The sequence below is a fragment of the Platichthys flesus genome, chromosome 7 (assembly GCF_949316205.1).
Source record: "Platichthys flesus chromosome 7, fPlaFle2.1, whole genome shotgun sequence".
Classification (NCBI taxonomy): Eukaryota; Metazoa; Chordata; class Actinopteri; order Pleuronectiformes; family Pleuronectidae; genus Platichthys; species Platichthys flesus.
Window position 1 is genome coordinate 13,644,836 of NC_084951.1, and position 19,534 is coordinate 13,664,369.

Below are 19,534 nucleotides of genomic sequence, written 5' to 3' on the forward strand. Positions count from 1 at the left end.
ATCATGTCACCTCTCAGCAAAATAAATAGATAAAATAAATAAATAGCTGCTGATACCGGCGTGCGTTTCTTTACCTTCACAATTTAAACATCCCTGTTCTACCTTAATGTGAAGTGCCATAAGGCCTGTTTGACCTGCAGATGTACAAGATGATTTATTTTGAAACACACACACATTAAAGAACACTCCAGAAAATATATTTCCTTGTACTTTTTTTCTCTCGATGTAATTCCCTTTTTAGTGATCGCTTAATAATATCATATGTATGATTATGTTCCGGCAGAGGACCACAGGTGACAAAGGAAATCCGTCTGGCAAACTACTTCTTTTAAATCTCTCCGTTTTTATACGTGCTTTTCTCCTTGTTCAGATCTTAATGACTATTTTGATCATATTGTAATGTTTTATTTAACTTTCATTTTACTCTTTTCTTATCTGATACATACGTTTATTTCTTTGAGTTGTGCTCTAATGCTGTCTGATCTTCCAATTGCTTTCAATTGTTTCCCTTTTAATTCTTCCAACTTGTAAAAGAGTGTAACTGGGTTTTACTTATAAATTAGACCGGTTTCTGGAGAGAGGATCTTCCAATTGCTTTCAATTGTTTCCCTTTAAATTCTTCCAACTTGTAAAACAGTGTAACTGGGTTTTACTTATAAATTAGACCGGTTTCTGGAGAGAGGCTGAAAGTAGAGATAACCAACTCTTTATCCAGTCAACTTATTGATATGTAACAGAACTGCATCAGTTCATTTTGAGGAAAGAAATCAGTGACGAGTTGGGACATAATGTGCATCATCATTTATTTCAGTTCAAAATCCTAGCTTCCAAAACAAGTTTGTGGTTAAAGGAAATCTTTTCCTGTACAGTTAAGGTCAACAAGGTCAAGTTAGGTACAGTGCCATTTTGAAGATACCGTGTTGAGGTGAGATGTCAGTGGCTCTGCAGACCAGACGTTTGATGGTGTGCTCCTATGATGGTGGTTGTGGTGTTCATGCTACATTCTCTCATGATCCATTCACTTCACTTAAGAGAGGGTCATTTGTCCACGAGGCGCTTCTGAGGATCTGGACATGAGGCCATGCACACACACAAAGTAAATTCACTCAATTAAAGTCAGCAGGGAGGAATTGAGACTAAAAGGAACAACTGAACATACTGTATCTTGGTAAACCACTGCTCATCTTCTTACTTTACTCAAAAGGAAGCTAACATTTAGGATTAGTTTATGTTTAGCTACATCCTCAATGGATATCCCAGTTCTGAACTTCATCTAAAAGCACAAACTGTGTGTGCTCTGGGACACCAGCATACATTTTGTGGACTCAAATTCATTAATTGTCACAGTCTTCATAGATAAAACTCAAAGGGAGCTAGAAATGTCATCAGAACCCACCCTCACTCTCCCAAATGTATCGCCCACCCACCCCAAATAATTCTAATTCTTTAATGAAGCCGATGTACACAGTATTACAAAACAAAATGAGAACATTAAAGGAACATGATCAGTGAAGTGGATGTATGCCCCTCCCTAGTAAACCTGTTGGTGGAAACTTATTCTCGCAGCATTAAAATGCATCAACTAACTCTTGTTAAATATATGTATATATTTTGTTATATATATACACAAACTCATGAGAAAAAAAAACGTAAAAGTCTTAACTTTATTATGTTTTATTTTTAGAACCATAATAATGGTTTTGAGACAAAAAGGGTAAATGCAAATAAAAAAAAAACTTAAATCAGGTCTCCTTCCCCCCCCATTCATATTGTTTTTTTAGTTGTCATTGGTAGTAGTGAGACTGAATTCAGGTGTTTTGGACGATCCCTTGATGATGGTTAGAACGTTTCAGTCGTTGGTGGCGTGCGGTCCTCAAAAGGGCCGTCCACCTTGTTTCTCTCTCATCCAGGTGTGGATCCTCTCCTTCAGCTCTGGGACTGTGGAGTTAACAACAGACTGTGAGGAGCAGCTAACAAACTAATGTTCACAATCAACAGAACAGAACATTTTGATATGCAATTAGTGGGACGAAAAGGCATTGTGGATTGTAGGTTTACCTGACTCCAACATGCTCTCTGTGAGCGGCTGCCTGTTGAAGGGATCGGTTGGGGAGTTGAGCAGGTGGCGTAGGATGATGGATCGGTCCGTGATGTTCCCCGAAGGCAGAATCACAGGGTCAGTCATCAGTGTGTCCATCAGTGGGTCTGTTAATACACAGTCGCATGGTCATGTTACAGAGAATAAAATAAAACAATAAACTGTCCTGGTTTAATCAATCTGTGCACAGAAATTGTTCTTTTTGCAACACAAGTGGCATCTAGCCGAGTGATATATATCTCATTTTGGTTTTCCTTGTTAAAAAAAGGAGTTATAAAGTTGAGAACCTAATTGAATGATTGCACCTTGTTTTTGAAGCTTAGTATTCAAATGATGTGCATTTATCTAAATAGAGGGGTTGTCTTCATCATCAAAACGCATGAATGAATGTGAGCCAGTGACATGCACAACCACAAAAATTCAGTTTTATATGACAGCAACATTAGTGGACTTAGCAAAACACCAGTTATCAAAACATCCAATAAATATCCTTTGAGAGTATTCAATAAAGTGTGCCCTTTATTGAAATGTCACAGGGTTGTTACAGTAGGACTTGTGCGTGACAAAAATAAAACCTGCCGTGGGAGATTTTAACCACACAGAAAGGCGATACACAAGCCTCCTGTACGGCACACTCCCATCAACTGTGGTGGGTTGGCTGGCGTATCTAGGAATCAAAGGAGGTATGTGGGCCACGTTCTCGGACTAGATTATATTAAGTCTGTGGTTATACGATAGCCCCCGCTCTAAGCCGTCTATATGACCTCTATGAGCTATAAAATCCCCTGCAAATGTCTGGCATTTTCACACATTTCAGTGTCCGTCTGCACCGACTGACCTGAGGTCACAGGATTTCTTAGTAAGTGACTATATCTGCTCGGGGTCAAACAGTCACTTGCTAGATGAGGCTAAAGTTACCACAAAACCTTTATTATTTAATTCTGTGGTGTATTATAGTCATGCCTTCTGTACTTATTACTGAATTTATTGATATATATATATATATCAATAAATAAAGCAGGCCTAAGGACTTCCTAATTACATAGGAGTGACAGTAAAGTATATAAAAAAAGTGGGAAATTAGCAAAGAAGAGCGTTTCCTCAACCAATTTACCATTTCTGGATAAAGGGATTTGAATGTTGAAGGTACAGTACAAGGCTTTTTTAAATCTTTGGACAAAGACACACACATAAACTAACACACCTTTGAACTCGTCAGGTGCATCACTGTAGTCCATCTCAGACTGGGAGTTCCTGGCGACTATTTCCTCCACCTTATCAGACAGCAGCTTGAATTTTTCAATGGCGATGGATGACTTGATTCCAGCCTTCCTCATCTTTGAGATCACCTCTTCAAAGAGCTCACGGCTGTACGACCGCTGCACGGAAACAAACAACAGAGGAGCTTGCTTCTATCAAATGGACAAAGTACCACTTGGTAAGCTACAGTGAACACTTTGAGCTCCTTACATAAAACATTAAAGTGCCAATCTTGCAGATTTTCATTAAAATAACACAATTGCATTCACATACTTTTTCACTCATTGAAACACTATTTATGTGATAAATTGTATACATATACTTGATCAGTACCAACCTGGTCGTCTGCAATTGCTTTAGCAAAACGGGCACAGTCAAGCTGCAGGTAGATATCGGTCAGCTGGTCTAAGAGCTTTTTGGGCTCAAAGCCGTATTTCTCAGGGTTCTCCACCTTCAGATCCCGACACTTTGGCCCACAGAGCTGCTGGAGGTTAAAGTTCAGCATAGCAGCTAAACGAGGCCCCAGCTCCTATATGAATAAGAAGCCACTGTTTAGAATAGTTAATCTGTGTCAGGATCCTGGCAGATAATGTAGCATTTACCATTACTATATAGTTGACAACGCAATTCTCATCTTATAGCCTAGAATACATTAATTGCAATTGTGACCATTTTACAAAATGTCCAGTGGGGGCGGCAACACTCACAGGCCTGAGGAAAGGCTTCTGGACCTGCTTGGTGAGGATGTGGAACATTTCAACCGTCTCTGTGGCCAAGGCCAGATAGGAGCGAGACACCCGCTCATCCTGAGTCAGTTGGGACTGGCGGCTCTGCTGCTGCTCCTGAAGTTTGGCAGGAAAACACTTTGAAAACTATTGCTTCCATGGCTGTCCTCTAGATTCACATCCCAGCACAGATATAAATGTGGCGAGTTAAGATGAAAATATGTTCCAGTTCAAAATATCCCCAGTAACCTTGTAACAAATTTTTCTTAGCTGGTTTAGTTTTTGTCACCTTCTATTACAGGTTAATGCAGCATTTAGGTCAAATCAAGGGTAATTATTATGATGAAGTAATATAATCTCATATACAAACTTATAAATAGTGGCCAATTTTAATATTCAGGTCATAACGACTTCAGAACTGACCCTCGGTAGCTGCTCCCACTGCTCCTTATTTTTCATCTCTTCTTGAACTTCGTGGATACGCTTCAGGGACTCAAGGCTCTCGTCTAACAAGAAGGTGGTGTCGTTAATCAGCATGTTGATGTAGCGCACAAACTGCTTTCCAGAACTAGAGGGGAGTAGGAACAACAGAAGATGAAATTCAAATGAGAAAACTATTTGACCTGAAATTAATAGTTTTTGTCATTGACCATAATATTTAAAAAAAAAACCTCACTTGAATTCTTCCATGAAAGTTCCATGGTGGGCAATGTTCTGCCACAGACTCTTGAAGATCGTGCTGATATGGTACCGTATAGTGAACTTATCATAGAACTCGCTGGTGGCGCCCGTATGCTCAACATCTGAACAGAGGAGACAGCGTTGTGGTGAAAATGATAATAAAAATATGTATGGCTCAGCTGCATAACGACTAAAAACGTTATCATCCTTACGGCCTGCAGTATACGTACTACTCACCTGTGTAGAACTTCATGAGGGCAGGGACCAGCTGTTTGATGGACAATGGGTGGTTCTCCATCATTTCGGAAAATCGCTGAGTACGGGGCTGTACAGCAGGGTTGGTGACGAACAGCACCTCCACTAACTTGGCGATAAGGTAGGGGTTCCTGATGTAGTTCTGACTGCAGATGAACACCACCAAGAAGGTGACAATGTCCTGGACACATGGCTCATATAAAACCTGGGGAGAATACCTGGAACAAAGGAGGAGGGTAAAGTTGGATATGGGATTAAACAAGCCAAAATGTCTATCAAATCCATCCTAGTTGTCCACTGTGTGGATGCAGATTTTTTGAAAGTAACGGTTCACTGCTGATGACAATTACTGTGAGCGACGATCAGAACTTACTGCACAACAAAAAGCAGAAACTCAGCCACATCTTCAATGTAGAACTCGGGGAGAGCAGCAAAGCTTTTGGGAATCTCAGGGTTCAGTGGCAGGTTAATGCTGCAAGGGATGAAGAAATAAATATGATTACCAATTTAAAAATTACCGTGAACTGAAACACAGCTTGATAGACAGCAAAGACTGTAGAAGAACAAATCCCTCTGTATGGGGCCACAGAAGTTCCATTTACATAAAAATCACAGCAATGAGAAACATAGTCATTGGCCTGGTGGCTCACTTGGGATAGGCAGGGTCCACCATGCGGAGAATGAGCTGAATAACTGTGCTGTAGAACTGCAGACATCTGCGGAGCAGGTTCTCATCCAGAAGGCCCACGTCAGCACAAGCTTTGGCTCGCACCAGTTTCTGACAGGAGAGAGTCACACATGATGAGGATCAAGTCTCTGTAAATATGCTCTGCTGTAGAATCCTGCAAGTTTCAGCATTTTAGCATAGTGAACTGAGAGGAGAATTTGTCTGTCCCTTTAAATCACTCTCCAAGGTCCGATCAATAAATGAAGGGAAGTGGGTGCATCCACAAGACTGAGAAACTTACTTTGAGCTGGGTTTTACAGCGCTTGAGCATCTCTCTGTGACGACTGGCCAGGGGAGAATCTTTCCATTGGTTTTCACTGTTCTTCAGCTCCTCTACAGTCCTAAAAAGGGTAAAGCCAGCCATATTTACTCCGATAGGAATGCTTAAAATTTGAATGTGTGTGTGTTCATATGGATGTGTGTGTTCATACGTGCGTGTGTACCTGTTTAGTTCACGGATAGCTCGCAACCTGCGGATGTAGCGCCTGCAGCCAGGCAGGATAGACAGATGGTGGGTGTGCAGTGTCAAGAAGAAACACTCTGTGGGGAACTTGGGTTCTGAGAACTTGTTGGGGTCGTCGTCTGTTTGAACAAATATTATTCATTATTTCCAATAAATAAGCCCATAACACCATCAGTCAGAGGCAGCCTGCCAGATCTTCATCCGCTTTAATACCATTACAAACACAGTAAGTGTAATCTGTCAGATTATATCATGTTTCCAAAGATTTTATTTAATTGTTTCAATCGTAGCGTTTCACGTGAACTGCTTACAGTACTGAATGTGTTGCTGCTGTTATTTTGAAGATGAGGAAATGCAGCAACACTAACACAAGCATGACTCATCTGAGATTATTTGGCTTGTTTATGAAAAAAAAAATCATGTCAAAAATCTGGCATGTGAATGAATCACAGAACTGATAGATATGCAAAATGGCTCCTACTGGTGCAATAACAGATTTTGCCAAATGGCAGTAGTTAAGCACCATTTATTCAACTTGTATTCCTGCAACAGCGAAGCATAATAATAATTACTGACTCGCTGAATACTTCAAGAAAATAACATTTAAAAAAACATAATGTTACAGAGACTTTTCACAAACACACATCCATGTTTTTTCATGTCAGCTTACGCAAGTCAGTCAGCCAGCTTTTCAGCTCCTCCATAGTGGCCTTTAGACGCGTCTCCTCTGAGCTGACAACAAGGCGGCAGCGTGGGTGGAAAATGTAATAAGGGTCCACTGTCTCCAGCTTGATCTTCATGCTCAGTTGTTGCAGCACCCATAAGAAGTTCAGCATGAAGCCATCTGTAGACACCAGCTTGTCATCGGTCTGAGAGAATAAAGAATGGAATGTTCAAAAGATGTTGATACAACCTGATTGAAAGACGGTAACTATGACAAAATGTTTTAAGTTTTGTTAACAAAGTGATCTATTAGGTTCTGTAGATGTCACATTTACATTACAGTTGGTCTGCTATCTTGACTCTTTTGCTAGTTTTAGGAAAATCAGGTGGCTGATATTTATACAAAACAATACCAGAGCTTTTGCTAAATACCAAAAACTCGTTAAAAACTTGTATTTGATTTTTGATCTAGTTTTATGTGTTTACAATTAAACAAAAAATATGCCATAATATAAAAGTGAATCGGTTTTCATAGTACTGTATTTCTTAATGTGTTAAGTGTGATGAGGATACACAATTGTATATTATTTACTCACCTGCATCTGAGCTTTCTTCACATTGTAATTGACTAAAGCTGCCATGTAGTTAAGAGCTAACTCGCGTGTCTCTCCATTTAGTAGGATGTTATGAAGAACTTTGAACAGGTCCCCCTAAAACAGAACGAGAACACACAACTTTAACAAATTATTCTTTACTGATACAATGGGTACAATGTTTATTTCAAATATTTAAGTGGAGACTCACCCTTGCTGACTCCAGGTAGTGCTGCAATGACTGGCTGACAACTCGTGTGTTCTCTATGGTGATGGCTGGGCCAGAGAAATATTTGTCTCCTACTTTGGTCTAAAAGGAAAACATGAGACATTACAAATCAACAAAACTCAACTTTCCTAGTGGCAATTTTGATGTCTCGCTAGTGTCCATTTTCAGAAACAGCTTTTGGGAGGAACTTAAGGAATGAGTATACTGTTCATTTTGCAACTCACATCATCCTCAGCGAACACAGAGAGGCTGAAGGAGGCTCCCAGGTAAGACAGTCTCTGGATCTCTCTGCCAGAACCAGGGCTCAGAGGTTTGGGACACCATAGAGGCAGCGACGTTACCTGCAAAGACGAGCCAGGACAGAGACACAGATTACATATAGGTCCACAGGTTTTTTGTGTTGTCAAGTCATAAACATTTACCACATTTTAAATTGTCTAGTGGAGCGAGTAACAACCAATCAGCAGAAGCTTAAGCCGACGACCATGGAATACAATGAACTGAACAATCTATTCCTTTGTGCTCACTCAGCTTAAGTAACTAGAAGCTAAATGTCCCAGTCCTTTTCATTTCACAATGAATCTAGTTTTGCCATGCATCTGCGGAGCAGAAAGAAGTCCATCATGACAACAAAAAGAACATATTTGTATGTGCTGATGAAAGCTTGGTATGTTGGTATGAGGAAGGTACAGACAACAAAGATGAGAGCCAGACTTAAAATAAACTTCCAGTCTTGTTAAAAGAGTTAATGGACAAAACTAGAGAAATACTAAATAATCTATGGGGGACACAGTGATGAACAGTTAAATGTAGGCCTCAGCAATAGGACTTTAAATCACGATCATTTAAAAAACGTTAACTTCGATTACAATTAATGTACAGTCATTTTATTCCGCCTCCATAGGCCTCCTGGATGCTGGTCAGCAAGCAACTCTCCTCCTCTGCTCTTTTCTAATTACTCACACGTAGAACAGATCTTTATAATAACCTGAATTCATATGTATGTGCTGCCTGGATAAGAGAGGCATCGCTTGTTCCGCAACAATGAAGTTAAAACACCATGTTGCGTCATAATCCACAGGAAGAACTTCTCTCCTTATGTCATTCTTTAACTTAAGTAAACTTGAGTATCTTACCAAACTGCACACTGGGTGAGTCTTTCCAAACTTAATTTCACAAAGTTCCGCTAATGCCTGTAAAAACAAAACACAATGCAAATTTACAATTTTTTCATAGTCAAGTTTTATGTACAGATCAATCCAGTAACATGGTTTATTTGTATAAACAATGAATGTGGTTTTTGCATGACAAAATTACAGCATTTACAACAGTAAGTTTGGGATCAGTTAATGATTTTACGGTTTTTAGTTACTTTGTCATAAAAACATTTCTCTGACTAACAATAACAGAGTATACAATGCTCAAATTACAATAATTTAATAAACTTAATTTCACCAAAATCACAGATGTCCCAAATGAGATTTTGGTATCCAATGATTTGGTATGCTTACATAGATGCTAAGTAGAAGCTACATCTTTGTTCTAAATTTCTAGATAAGATTGTAAAGAAACCTTGGGAATACCCATCCAAGAGTTGAATGTGTGTCTGGTACTTCAGTGTAGATCAGACTAGGACAAAACATCTCCTTACCATGAGCGGGAATTTAAAGTTGTCACTGTCAAAAGAACATTCTTTAACTGCAAGAGCCAGCCCATGGAGGATAGGAATGAATATCTGAAAAATAAAGATACAGAACGATGGTAAATATGTCATGTTTTATTAGTGCCGTTTCAACTTTGGAAACTGCATTTCCAGCAAACTATCAGCTCAAGGATGACTGCTCATTTGCCTGAATTGTAGCAATTTCTTCATCTCCATGCAGCTGATTTAGAGTCAATGACCTAAAATAAGGTAAATGTCTATATTTCAGCGTTTTTTTAGTCTTGACGACTTAGCAGTACAGTTTTACCATCAACCCACACAGTGCTTATATGTGCGGCACATCATTATACACTGCTGGTGGTGAATTAGTATTAACACATCTTCAAAAGAATAGATTGACGTGCTCCGCACCTGTCTGAACACTCCTTCCTCGGGGTGGGTAATGCGTGCCAGCTCCTGAATAAAACCGTAAGGAAGGTTCCGACACAGCATATAAGGTACCAGCAGAGAAGGCTGGAGAGGGCTTCTGCATGCAGAAAACGAACAGAAGCAGAGTGGTGACAATAAATAAAGAAATAAATAATCTGTCTGGAGGCAAGGTGAAGAGTTGTTGCTATGGAGACTCATAAAAGAAAAAGGGACATAATGTACAAAAATATAAAGACGGATAAGAAAACAGCCAAAACACTAAACACACTACGTGGCCGGCTTTGCTCACCGAGGCTGGGTCAAGGTGCCTTGCAGGACCAGGGCAACGTGAGAAATACACTGAGAGCGAATGTTACTGAGAAGCTGGCTGACATTTGGTTGGCTGCACATCTGAGGGAAAAACGGGGAAGAGAGGAGAGAAATGTTAGAGGTGTGATAAAAATGTACGCTGACAATGTCAAAGAAACTCTTGCAGATTCTGTTGAATTGATGAGCAAAACCTCCGCTCATTTCCAGACCAACTGCCCTGCAGCTAGTCTCCGAAGTACAAAATGTTCCCCTGTTCTCAGACAGTGAATAAGCGTAAAAGAACCTTAAATATCAGTTTTTATTATCACAAGGGTTATTGTGCTAAAAATGAATAAACATCTTAACTCTTCAATAGAATCTCTAAAAAACGTTTTTTTCTTTATCTTTTTTGGCATCGATTTTCTAAACACAACCTGGTTGAGACATTTATTCGTCTAGCAGACAGTGGGCTACCTTGGGAGCTTTCCTTTCCTCCATGCCAACACTGTCAAAACGCTCAATGAGGTAGTTCAGCATCTCCGTCTCTTTGCATGCTTCAATGGTGAAGCGGTCGGTGGCTGATTCGCAGGACATCCCTCCTCCACATGCACCAAGACTATAAACAGGACGGCAAACACAGAAACAAGGACAGAGAGGGGTTCTTTCAGTACAAGAGACAGCACAGCAGAGAGAGATGTTCTGTTAGCATCAAACATTATCATGGATGTATAGTTAACAAGCACAAACCCATTCTCAAGGCTCCTGAAAGAAACAAACTATGAAGGCATTAGTGACAGCATTTCACAATCTCAGTACTGGGAAAATAATTAAAATAAAATAATAATAATAATATTCAAGTCTTTGAAGCAAATATTATGATTCAGCACATTTAACAACAGTGGTGATGTGAGTTTAAACTGCCGTTAGGGGTCAGCTGTAACTGCAAATTCAGCATGCGAGTTGCTTCAAAGCACTGACTTGAGGGCAGCAATAAATTTCTCTCTGGGTTACAACAGTTCGTGATGCTCAAATATAAAATAGGCACAACAGATTATTGTTATAAACCTTAAATAGCAATGCTCTGTTTTTCGTGTCCTTTTTTCCTGAATAAAGATGAGATGCAAGGTGAACTAAAGCTTGGAGTTTGATCGACAATTTGACTAAGTGGAAGTAGAGTAGAGAAGTGGAGTACTAGTTCTAATTTAATCATGCATGAAACTCATGTACACACAAGTCTCCATGTCACATATAAGTCACAATGTGTATGGGTTAAATGATATTGAAATGTTCCCCTAAATGTTTTCAGGGTTACGAGTCATTTATCTTGTCTTGTACATGGAAGTGTAATGAGGATATTCATGCAGATAAAAATTTATTTCAGCAGACAATACAGAATAAATCTAAAATAAATAGACCAAGAATGGTATAATTAACATTTTCTTTATTCTGTAGCAGCATATTTAAGACTTGGATCTCTGTCGGCTGAGACAAAATGTATAACTTATGATCATATCATACATCAAAAGTTATATAGTCCCTAACTTATGACTAAACCTCTGAAGAAAAAACAGGTGAAGCAATCTCAAAGCTAGCTAGGCCTCCATCAGTTTAACGCTAACCACTCTTCACTGGTTTGTTTGTGCACCGTTAGTCGTAAAGCCTCCGGGGGCCCACCACTGAGCAAGCATTCACACATGAACACACCGTGCAGCGGTGTACCTGGACCCAAACTGAACCCGGGCAAAATCATCCTCCTCCTCAGACTCTTCATCACTGCTGTCCTGAGACATGTCAGACAGGGCAAAGAACAGGAACGACAAGGGGCTGATGTGACGAGGACAGGAGGAGTGAGGGGAAAGAATGGAAGAGAAGAGGATTGTTGTGCAAGTATAAGGAGACAGATGGGACGTAATCAAAATAAAGACAGGACAGGGAAGAAGGGAATCTCTACAAAAGGGACGCTTGAAGGCTGCATGCTTGCTTAAAAAACATTACTTGTGCGGTTTCTTTTTAAATATTACTTATTGCCATTTTGCTTGCAGCTTTTATGTACTGTCAGACCATTCTTTCAACTAATAACTGAAGTGAGTGTCACTACCTCTCATACAACTTCTCTTGAGAAAGCCAATGCCAAGAAGCGTAAAGCAGAAGGTTTAATTATATCTAATATCAGGGTTATCACTTTTAAAATGATATCGTTGAGGACCACCTTCCCAGTCACCTGAAAGCTAAAGTGGTCAGTCTTTTGGACTCCATCGATCTTAAAAATTGCTGGCTGAAATGCTTGAAAATTGCCTGAACACACAATATATTAGCATTTTTAAATCAGCTAATGTAATTGAGTTTGATAAGATTTGATTATGTGTGTGTTAATATTGAATTCCCCAGACATTAATCACGATTTGGGTATTTGTAATAAACAAAATACTGTTGATTAGTTTTTTGTATTATTACTACTAGAATTCTCCATTTCTCTTAACTTGTGATTAAAAACAAAAATGCTAAAATATCAGTGGTTGTTGTTTGGCTTTATTTAAATGTTTCTGCGAAAGGATAATTGTTAGCTTTAGTTGATTAGAACCGCCTACATGAAACTTAATATAAGCAGCATTATATGCAACAAAAAATATTTAGTTGAAAACCAAATAGCGTTTCACAAGAAGTTAAGGTTTTAGTTTGCTTGCCACTGCACCACAAACTCGCACACAGATTGCAGATGAGATACCTAGATGGTGGGATCCTGGAACCAAAGGCAGTCTGGCGAGCGTTCGATCTGGGAGAAGGGGGCACCGTGGTAGGGGGTGTGGAGGAGGGTAGGTTGTGAGCCCCAGGGGAGCTCATGGAGACGGACTGGGGGCTGAGTGGTGGCACAGGAACTGGGGTGTTGGGAGGAACAGAGGGTCCTGCGGGGCTCGGAGAGGGTTCAAAGAAACCAACTCCTCTGTTTCCCCAGCTGGATGGGGAAGGAGCCCCCCCGGAAGATGTGACAGAGTAGGGCCGATAGCGTTGGGAGATAGGCAGGGGGGCAGATGGAGGGTTGAGGGAGTGTCTCAGAGTAGCAGTAACAGGTGGAATGTGGGGAACAATGAATTGTGGGGTAGAGGGGGTAGAAGGTGTAGTAGGGGAGGGAAGAGACGGAGAAGTCCTCTTTGCTGCATCCAAAGACATTGGGTGAGGACTACCACACCCATACAGACTGTGGACAACATTGATAAGTTGATCATTAATAAAAAATAATCAGACACCAATGTCTTGAAAAACATGACCCAGGCAAAATCAGGAAAATCAGGAAAGCACACATATGGCGGAATCAAACTGTAAACCAACAAGTGCAGATGACAACCAATCCACAGCCTTGATTTGTCTCTAGGAGTCTTCACGGCTCATAGTACTAAGTCAAGGTACTTGCCTGGACAGAGAGCTGGCACCAAAGGATCCTGCACTGGGGCCCATGGGACTGCCACCGAGGCTGGAGGGCTGCACCAGTGTCAGTCGATGGTCAGGAGATTTGGCTGCTGCAATTGGCTGAGAGGTGGCTGTCAAGCTCGCAAAAGGGTTGTGGTGACGTGACTGGGTGGACATCATTAAGACTTCCATCAGGATCTGGCCGATGAGGTCTTTGAAGTCAGAGTATGCTACGGAAAGAAAAAAAATCATAAACAGTCAAGTTACTATTTTCATTCAGTTACATTTTAAGAAATCAAGATGGTGCTCAGTAACATACCATCTTTAGGGTTCTGGTGGAACTCTGTCGCCAGTGAAGGGAGAAAGATGACATCTCTATCCTGTTCCTTCCACGATACGCGGAGGATCTTACAAATGAGCTGCAGAGCCTGCTCTTCGGAGACATCAGAGTTTGCAGAGGTTTCCTGGCAAGATGAAGTAGAGACAACAGTAATGGTTTGATCACACCCCAGAGCCATTCGCAGCATAAATGTCATTAGAGAACTTGCATAACTTTGATTGTCATTATAGTCATTATCTCCCTGGTCTGTCAAGTCACAGGTATCTAAGAGGGAGTGGAAATAAATAGCATCTGTGGAAAGTCCCCTATCATATTCCTGTATATACTGAAAGACTGCTGTAGTGTTCACTCATTTCAAAACTCACTTGATCTGAAGATGGGCTTGATCAAAGTCAAGTCAGCCTATTAATTAAAGATAAAACACTCTTCTTTTTTTTTGTACGCTGCTCTTTACCTTATCTGTCAAGTTCCTCTTCTCCCTGCGATCGCTGTCCTCCACCTCCATGTTCTCTATCCCTGAGTCCACATCCACCTGGGACATGCTGGAAGAAAAAAAAGAGGGATGCATTGCTCATCAAGTCTCTTCAACCCTTATCAGACCAACAACACTTAAACCTCACTGATCTACTTGACGTGTCACATCATCTCCTTTACAAAAATCTGATTACCAGATCTCATAAAATCTTGTGGCCTTGATAGGAAAATCTAAATTTCTGTTTATAATTTATATATAAAAAAAAAAGAGAATAAGGAAACTGAAACTTCAAAAACGAAAGACAATAATGTTATATCATAACAAACTCCTGAGTATCATACAATTTATTCATTATAATTTATCTTTTTTGAGTTGGGTTGAAAATCTGTCATTATTAGAATCTGTTGTATCTGATATAATTAAAGTTAAACAAAACCTCTGCTCAACATTATGGAGGTGACATTTTTTACAACAACCTTTATTCCTTTTTTACAGTTCACATAGTTTACCTCTTTTCACAGGAGGCAGTGTCGATGTCCATGCTCTGCGATCGGGACAAACTCTGGGACTGAGTCTCAAGGCTGTTGGAGGGGGAGCTGGAGAGGGAGCTGACGCCCTCGCTGCTCTGACTACCATACGCCACCCCTGAAAAAGCAACACATCACATCTAGGCACCTCTGAAGCATAATAAAATTATAAAATGTATCATAATATTTTGACATAAGTCTTAATTAAATAGGTGTTTTTCTTAATGAGTTATATTGTGTGCCTGGTTTAAATTTATTGTTTGTTTGCTTTTCTGTTTTTTCAAAAAGAGAAAAAACGGTTCATGAAGATAGTATCTTACTATAGATCTCCTCTTAATATTACACATTTAGTTTTTTTCCTCATTTTGCATTGGGTTTTACTCCATCATGTCTTATTATGTTCATCCTTCAATGATGAATTTAATTAGATTTGTTTTTATAAATCTTAACTGTAATTGTTTGTTATTAAAGAAAACAGACCATTTACTATAACACTATATTAACCTTAAACCGTTTTAAGCACCAGTTTAAAGCTTTATATTTGATGCAAGGGTTGGTGTTTATGGAAAAAGACTAATTTAGTCCCACTAGCGTAGATTGGTGTTTTTAAGATCACTGTGGTGTTCCATACCATTATAAGCCCTCATTACTGCAAACACGTAGAGAGAAAGCTGATTAACACCCAGGAACTTACTGTGGATGAAGGCCTGGAATTAACAACTCTCTCCTGAATGCACAACAATCATATCATTACCAACTGTTAACTCAGATAAACACTGTGTACCCTTGTGCTGTGTCATTACAAACACATTGATATGTGGTGAAGGCTCAAATAACTGCAATGAAGAAGATAACAAATTTGAATAAATTCTGAAAAGTAGCAGTGGCCTTAAAAATTTACTTTTGTATAACACCAGCCCATCTATGAATACAATGACATGAAACTGGTACTCCATCCATAATGGCAAGTGCATTTTCTAGAGCATCCCACAGGGAGAGGCAACAATTCTCACTCTGTACAGCAGGGCCTACACATGGTACCAGATAGGGACACTGTGATGACAACAACCTGCTTCTGTTTTCATCAGAGCCGAGATGCAAGGCTGAATCTTTCTGTTAAAATACTAGTGTCATAAATATAGAAGTCCTTTTCAGTATTGTGTACAGTCTGAATCAAACAGGGATGTTTATCTTTAAAGCCTCAGAGACAATGTCTTTCGAACCAATTAGTGTAGGTTGATAAGGTAAGATTACAGATCACACAAGAAGCTAACATTTAAAACTCTGTGGTGACCACCAGGCTAAGATGCCTGAATCCTGATCTGATGTCAACATCAAACCTAAATTTGTGTAATTAAAGTATAGCCTGCGATAACAGCAATTAAGGACAAATAGGTCCCAGAGCAACGCGTAGATATTATTCAGTTCTCACCAGAGGTGCCCATAGGGGATGTGGCAGGGGTACCACTGTGGACATTCAGCCCCAATGATTGGGAGGCAGCTGGTGGCAGGGGCTGGGGTGCAGCACCTGAGGGTCCATGGAGGGGTCCAGGTGGAGTCTCTCTCTGTGGGGATGTCAGGGGTGTGCTGAGAGGGGTGCTGGGCTGTGACGTCTGTCCCCCTGCCAGTCGCACCAGCCGCCTTCTGCGAATCTGAAATAAATACACCAAAGGAATTTACATATTCAACCAAAGTTTTAAATTTAAAAAAGAGAATATACATTTTTTTGTCAATATTTATTTATTTCGGGGGAAATGATTGGCAAGGTTAACCGTGGCAAAATAGGAAATGGGTGATGATTTTATTTTATTTGTTTGTTGTATTTTATTAGATTGAAACAGATTCAACATAACCTACATTACGAACAATGTCAAATGTGACGAGTGTTCGTCACAACTCAGCTGAGGACGTTAAATACGGTTTAATGGTTTCTCAGAGAAAAGAATTTCGACAGAAAGGTAGCTGGTTCACGATGAGCCGCTCGGGGACCACAGAAGTCGTCCCACAGTTCATTGCACAATGGTGGCCCGGTGTGTTTTTTATGCTGAGTCGTCTCACAGGCTAATTTTTGACTGTTAGCAAAACAACGCTAGCAGCTGTCAGCTAGCTTACCGCAAGAGGATCAACCAAAAGCAACCGAGCAGCCAAACAAAAATATAACCTAACCTGTTAAAATACAACGAGAAAAATAAACCCGAGGGATTAAACAATAGAATGCGTGTTTGGTCAGAGGTCAATTGAGTTACATAAAGCCGGTGTTACTCACGGGTCAGCTTCTGAAAATCCCCTAGTATCACGTTAGCTAGTTAGCATTGTGCTTCTCCGGCTAAATTCAAATTAGCCTACTAGCAACCGTGACACAATCGTTCACGTACAAGTCTGTCCACTCTCTATAATTATCGGCGTCTCGTAAATAAACACGGTACACGTTGGCTCAGCTCAAACACACATACTGTTTAAAGCTGCGGTTGAAATAAATCTGGCATGTTTTCTTTATCGCGGATGCTATTTTTTTCTCCAAAAAGACTGAGCTAGCTCTAAATAGCATATCGGCTGGAAGCAGCACAATTCGCCTGGACGTCATAAGAAAGGACTTTATAAATCTTAGTGTAAATTGTTATGGCTGTAAACGAGGCATGCGCAGTGAATTGATGAGCCTTTTCGTCTCATTGTCACCTTACCTCATCTGCGCTCAGTTCCTCCATCGCACCTAAGTTAGCTCGCTATTTCACTTTCAACTGCCTCACTGTGTGCCAGCCAGAGCCAGCTAGCTAGCCTGTGTTGAGACTAAATATGCATAGTCGAAATCGTTCAACGAATACGTGTCAGTCTCGATTGTCTTCAAGATAGAGACGAGGACTGAAGTGAGCTGAGGTCGTCGAGACGCGGCTCCTCCAGAAAGTCTCTCGTTTGCTGGTTTCCTAGGCAGAGTGTAACAAAAAGAAAAGTAGCTGTCTATTATACGTCAAAATACAACAGCAGCCATTTTGGTTCTACAGTGCGTCACGTGACTTAAGAGGATACAGGGGGAGGTGTGTGAGGATTCATTGTGTTGCACAGATACACTTGGTGTTATATATAAACATGTTAGTCGAAGAAGGCAACAACACATCCTGTTGTTATCCATTAAAGTAATAGTGGGAATGATCCATCAATTGGTTTTATTGGACTCGATGGGACACCACTCACTTCCTGTCTGGGATCAATGAAAATAATAATAGTAATGAGATGAGAAAAAAAAAAAAATTATATTCCTTCATTATGAATAGAAAAATGGACTGTAGAATGTCCTACTTGTAATACAATTTCAGGGTTGGGAGTTTGACCCATCGGGCATCCCCCTGGGTCAAACAGCTCAGAGTGTCTCCAGAGGGATACAAAAGTACAGCCACTTAAATAGTTGCATATTAGTGAATCTGCAAATGTGTCTGATTTAACCAGATACACTTAATTTAAATTGGTTTGGATTTTCTGGGAGTAGAATCAATGCTTAGCTAATGTGGATGAGTCAGGGTCATGTAAAAACAACCATCTAATACTAATAATTATAATGATCTTTTAATCAAGCTGATGTGGTGGATGGTTCAGGATCATGTTAAAAAACAAACTACATCACAATAGAAACCACAGCTCATATATGACCATAGTATGTGCATCCTAACCATTCAGCTATCAGGTCACCACCTAACCAAATTCATTGAAGATCATATAAAGCTTCAAAGTAACAGGACCTGAGCACAGAACATCACCACAACTTAATTTAGTAAACGTATATGTTATTCAATTGACAATACAAGTTATTGAAGCAAAGCAAAGTTCAGTAGCAAAACAAATGACTCCTTAAATTAAGGCAAGGCTCCTACAAAACAAAACAAACTTTCAAAATACAGGTAACTATAAAAATATTGTAAAAAGAGAAAAGAAAACACTAGAAAATTGAAAAAAATATAACAATAATAGTACAAATAATTAAATTAATTCAAACACACTGGGAATTAATGTCCCCTTCTTCCTCTTCACAACTATAACCAACCTGCTTTTAGTGACATGTTACATTGCGTCTCAAAACCTTAAAGGAAGCTCCTCCATCCGCACACTCAGCCCGAGGAGAGTCGCTGCCCCTGGCCGTGGAGAGCGGGACTCCAGCGGCTTGGAATCTCTCACCACCCCGCTGTCACCATCCAGGCTCTGTCAGGCACTTCATCTCTGATTGTTAAGGCTTTTATATATAATCCGTAACATGTGCAGTTGGTTGACAGAACCATTAATTAATACTTATAATCAATTGATATTTACATCAGACTCAAATTATCTCATGTGCAATAATACTTTAATATCTGTAGTCTGTTGAATGACAATAAATCTTCTTGAACATACAGTCTGTAATAATCCACTTTATTTGTATAGTACCTTTCGAAAAATGCAGCGCAAAGATGCTTTACATACAATATAGATCAAATTAAAAACATTTTAAAATTCAAATAATGGCAGCAATGAATAGTTACTTACCTATTGTTATTTTATTCAACAAGAGTAATAACTCTTTATCCTCCTGTATACTGTGCATTTCTGGTCCATCTACTGAACTCCAACATGAACGTGTTGTAATCAAATTCAAATATCACAGTACACCACAACTGTGCAGTAAAACAGGCAAACTATAATTATTGCAATACAATTTTCAACAATAAAAATAGAGCAAAGGTTAAATAT

The 19,534-nt window shown here is 39.8% G+C and overlaps 1 protein-coding gene across 2 annotated transcripts; it reads right to left on the bottom strand.

The window, feature by feature from the left end:
* Positions 1-786: 786 nt before the first annotated feature.
* Positions 787-17,813, bottom strand: ube4b (ubiquitination factor E4B, UFD2 homolog (S. cerevisiae)). Of its 2 annotated transcripts, XM_062391591.1 has the most exons (29): positions 17,503-17,813; positions 16,254-16,473; positions 14,804-14,939; positions 14,274-14,361; positions 13,799-13,943; positions 13,484-13,709; positions 12,800-13,270; positions 11,794-11,898; positions 10,549-10,690; positions 10,076-10,176; positions 9,769-9,883; positions 9,346-9,429; positions 8,831-8,887; positions 7,919-8,035; positions 7,677-7,775; positions 7,469-7,582; positions 6,880-7,078; positions 6,190-6,328; positions 5,988-6,087; positions 5,670-5,797; positions 5,393-5,491; positions 5,002-5,237; positions 4,760-4,886; positions 4,507-4,651; positions 4,066-4,200; positions 3,696-3,887; positions 3,303-3,477; positions 2,059-2,205; positions 787-1,938 (listed from the first exon to the last, which is right to left on the bottom strand). In XM_062391591.1, the coding sequence occupies exons 1-29, from the start codon at positions 17,524-17,526 to the stop codon at positions 1,874-1,876; spliced, it is 4,131 nt and encodes a 1,376-aa protein (XP_062247575.1). In that variant the 5' UTR covers positions 17,527-17,813; the 3' UTR covers positions 787-1,873. The 2 variants fall into 2 exon arrangements, with proteins under 2 accessions (XP_062247575.1, XP_062247574.1); XM_062391590.1 differs by lacking the exons at positions 11,794-11,898; positions 12,800-13,270.
* Positions 17,814-19,534: the final 1,721 nt, after the last annotated feature.

What these genes read in the sequence shown, in the direction of transcription:
- ube4b (XM_062391591.1), bottom strand. Translation starts at nt 17,526, where the DNA reads ATGGAGGAACTGAGCGCAGATGAG. An exon ending in AGTGGGAGCAGCTACCGAGG is followed by an intron (nt 4,201 to 4,506) that starts GTCAGTTCTGAA and finishes GCCAAACTTCAG; the next exon opens with GAGCAGCAGCAGAGCCGCCA. An exon ending in AGAGAGCATGTTGGAGTCAG is followed by an intron (nt 1,939 to 2,058) that starts GTAAACCTACAA and finishes TTAACTCCACAG; the next exon opens with TCCCAGAGCTGAAGGAGAGG.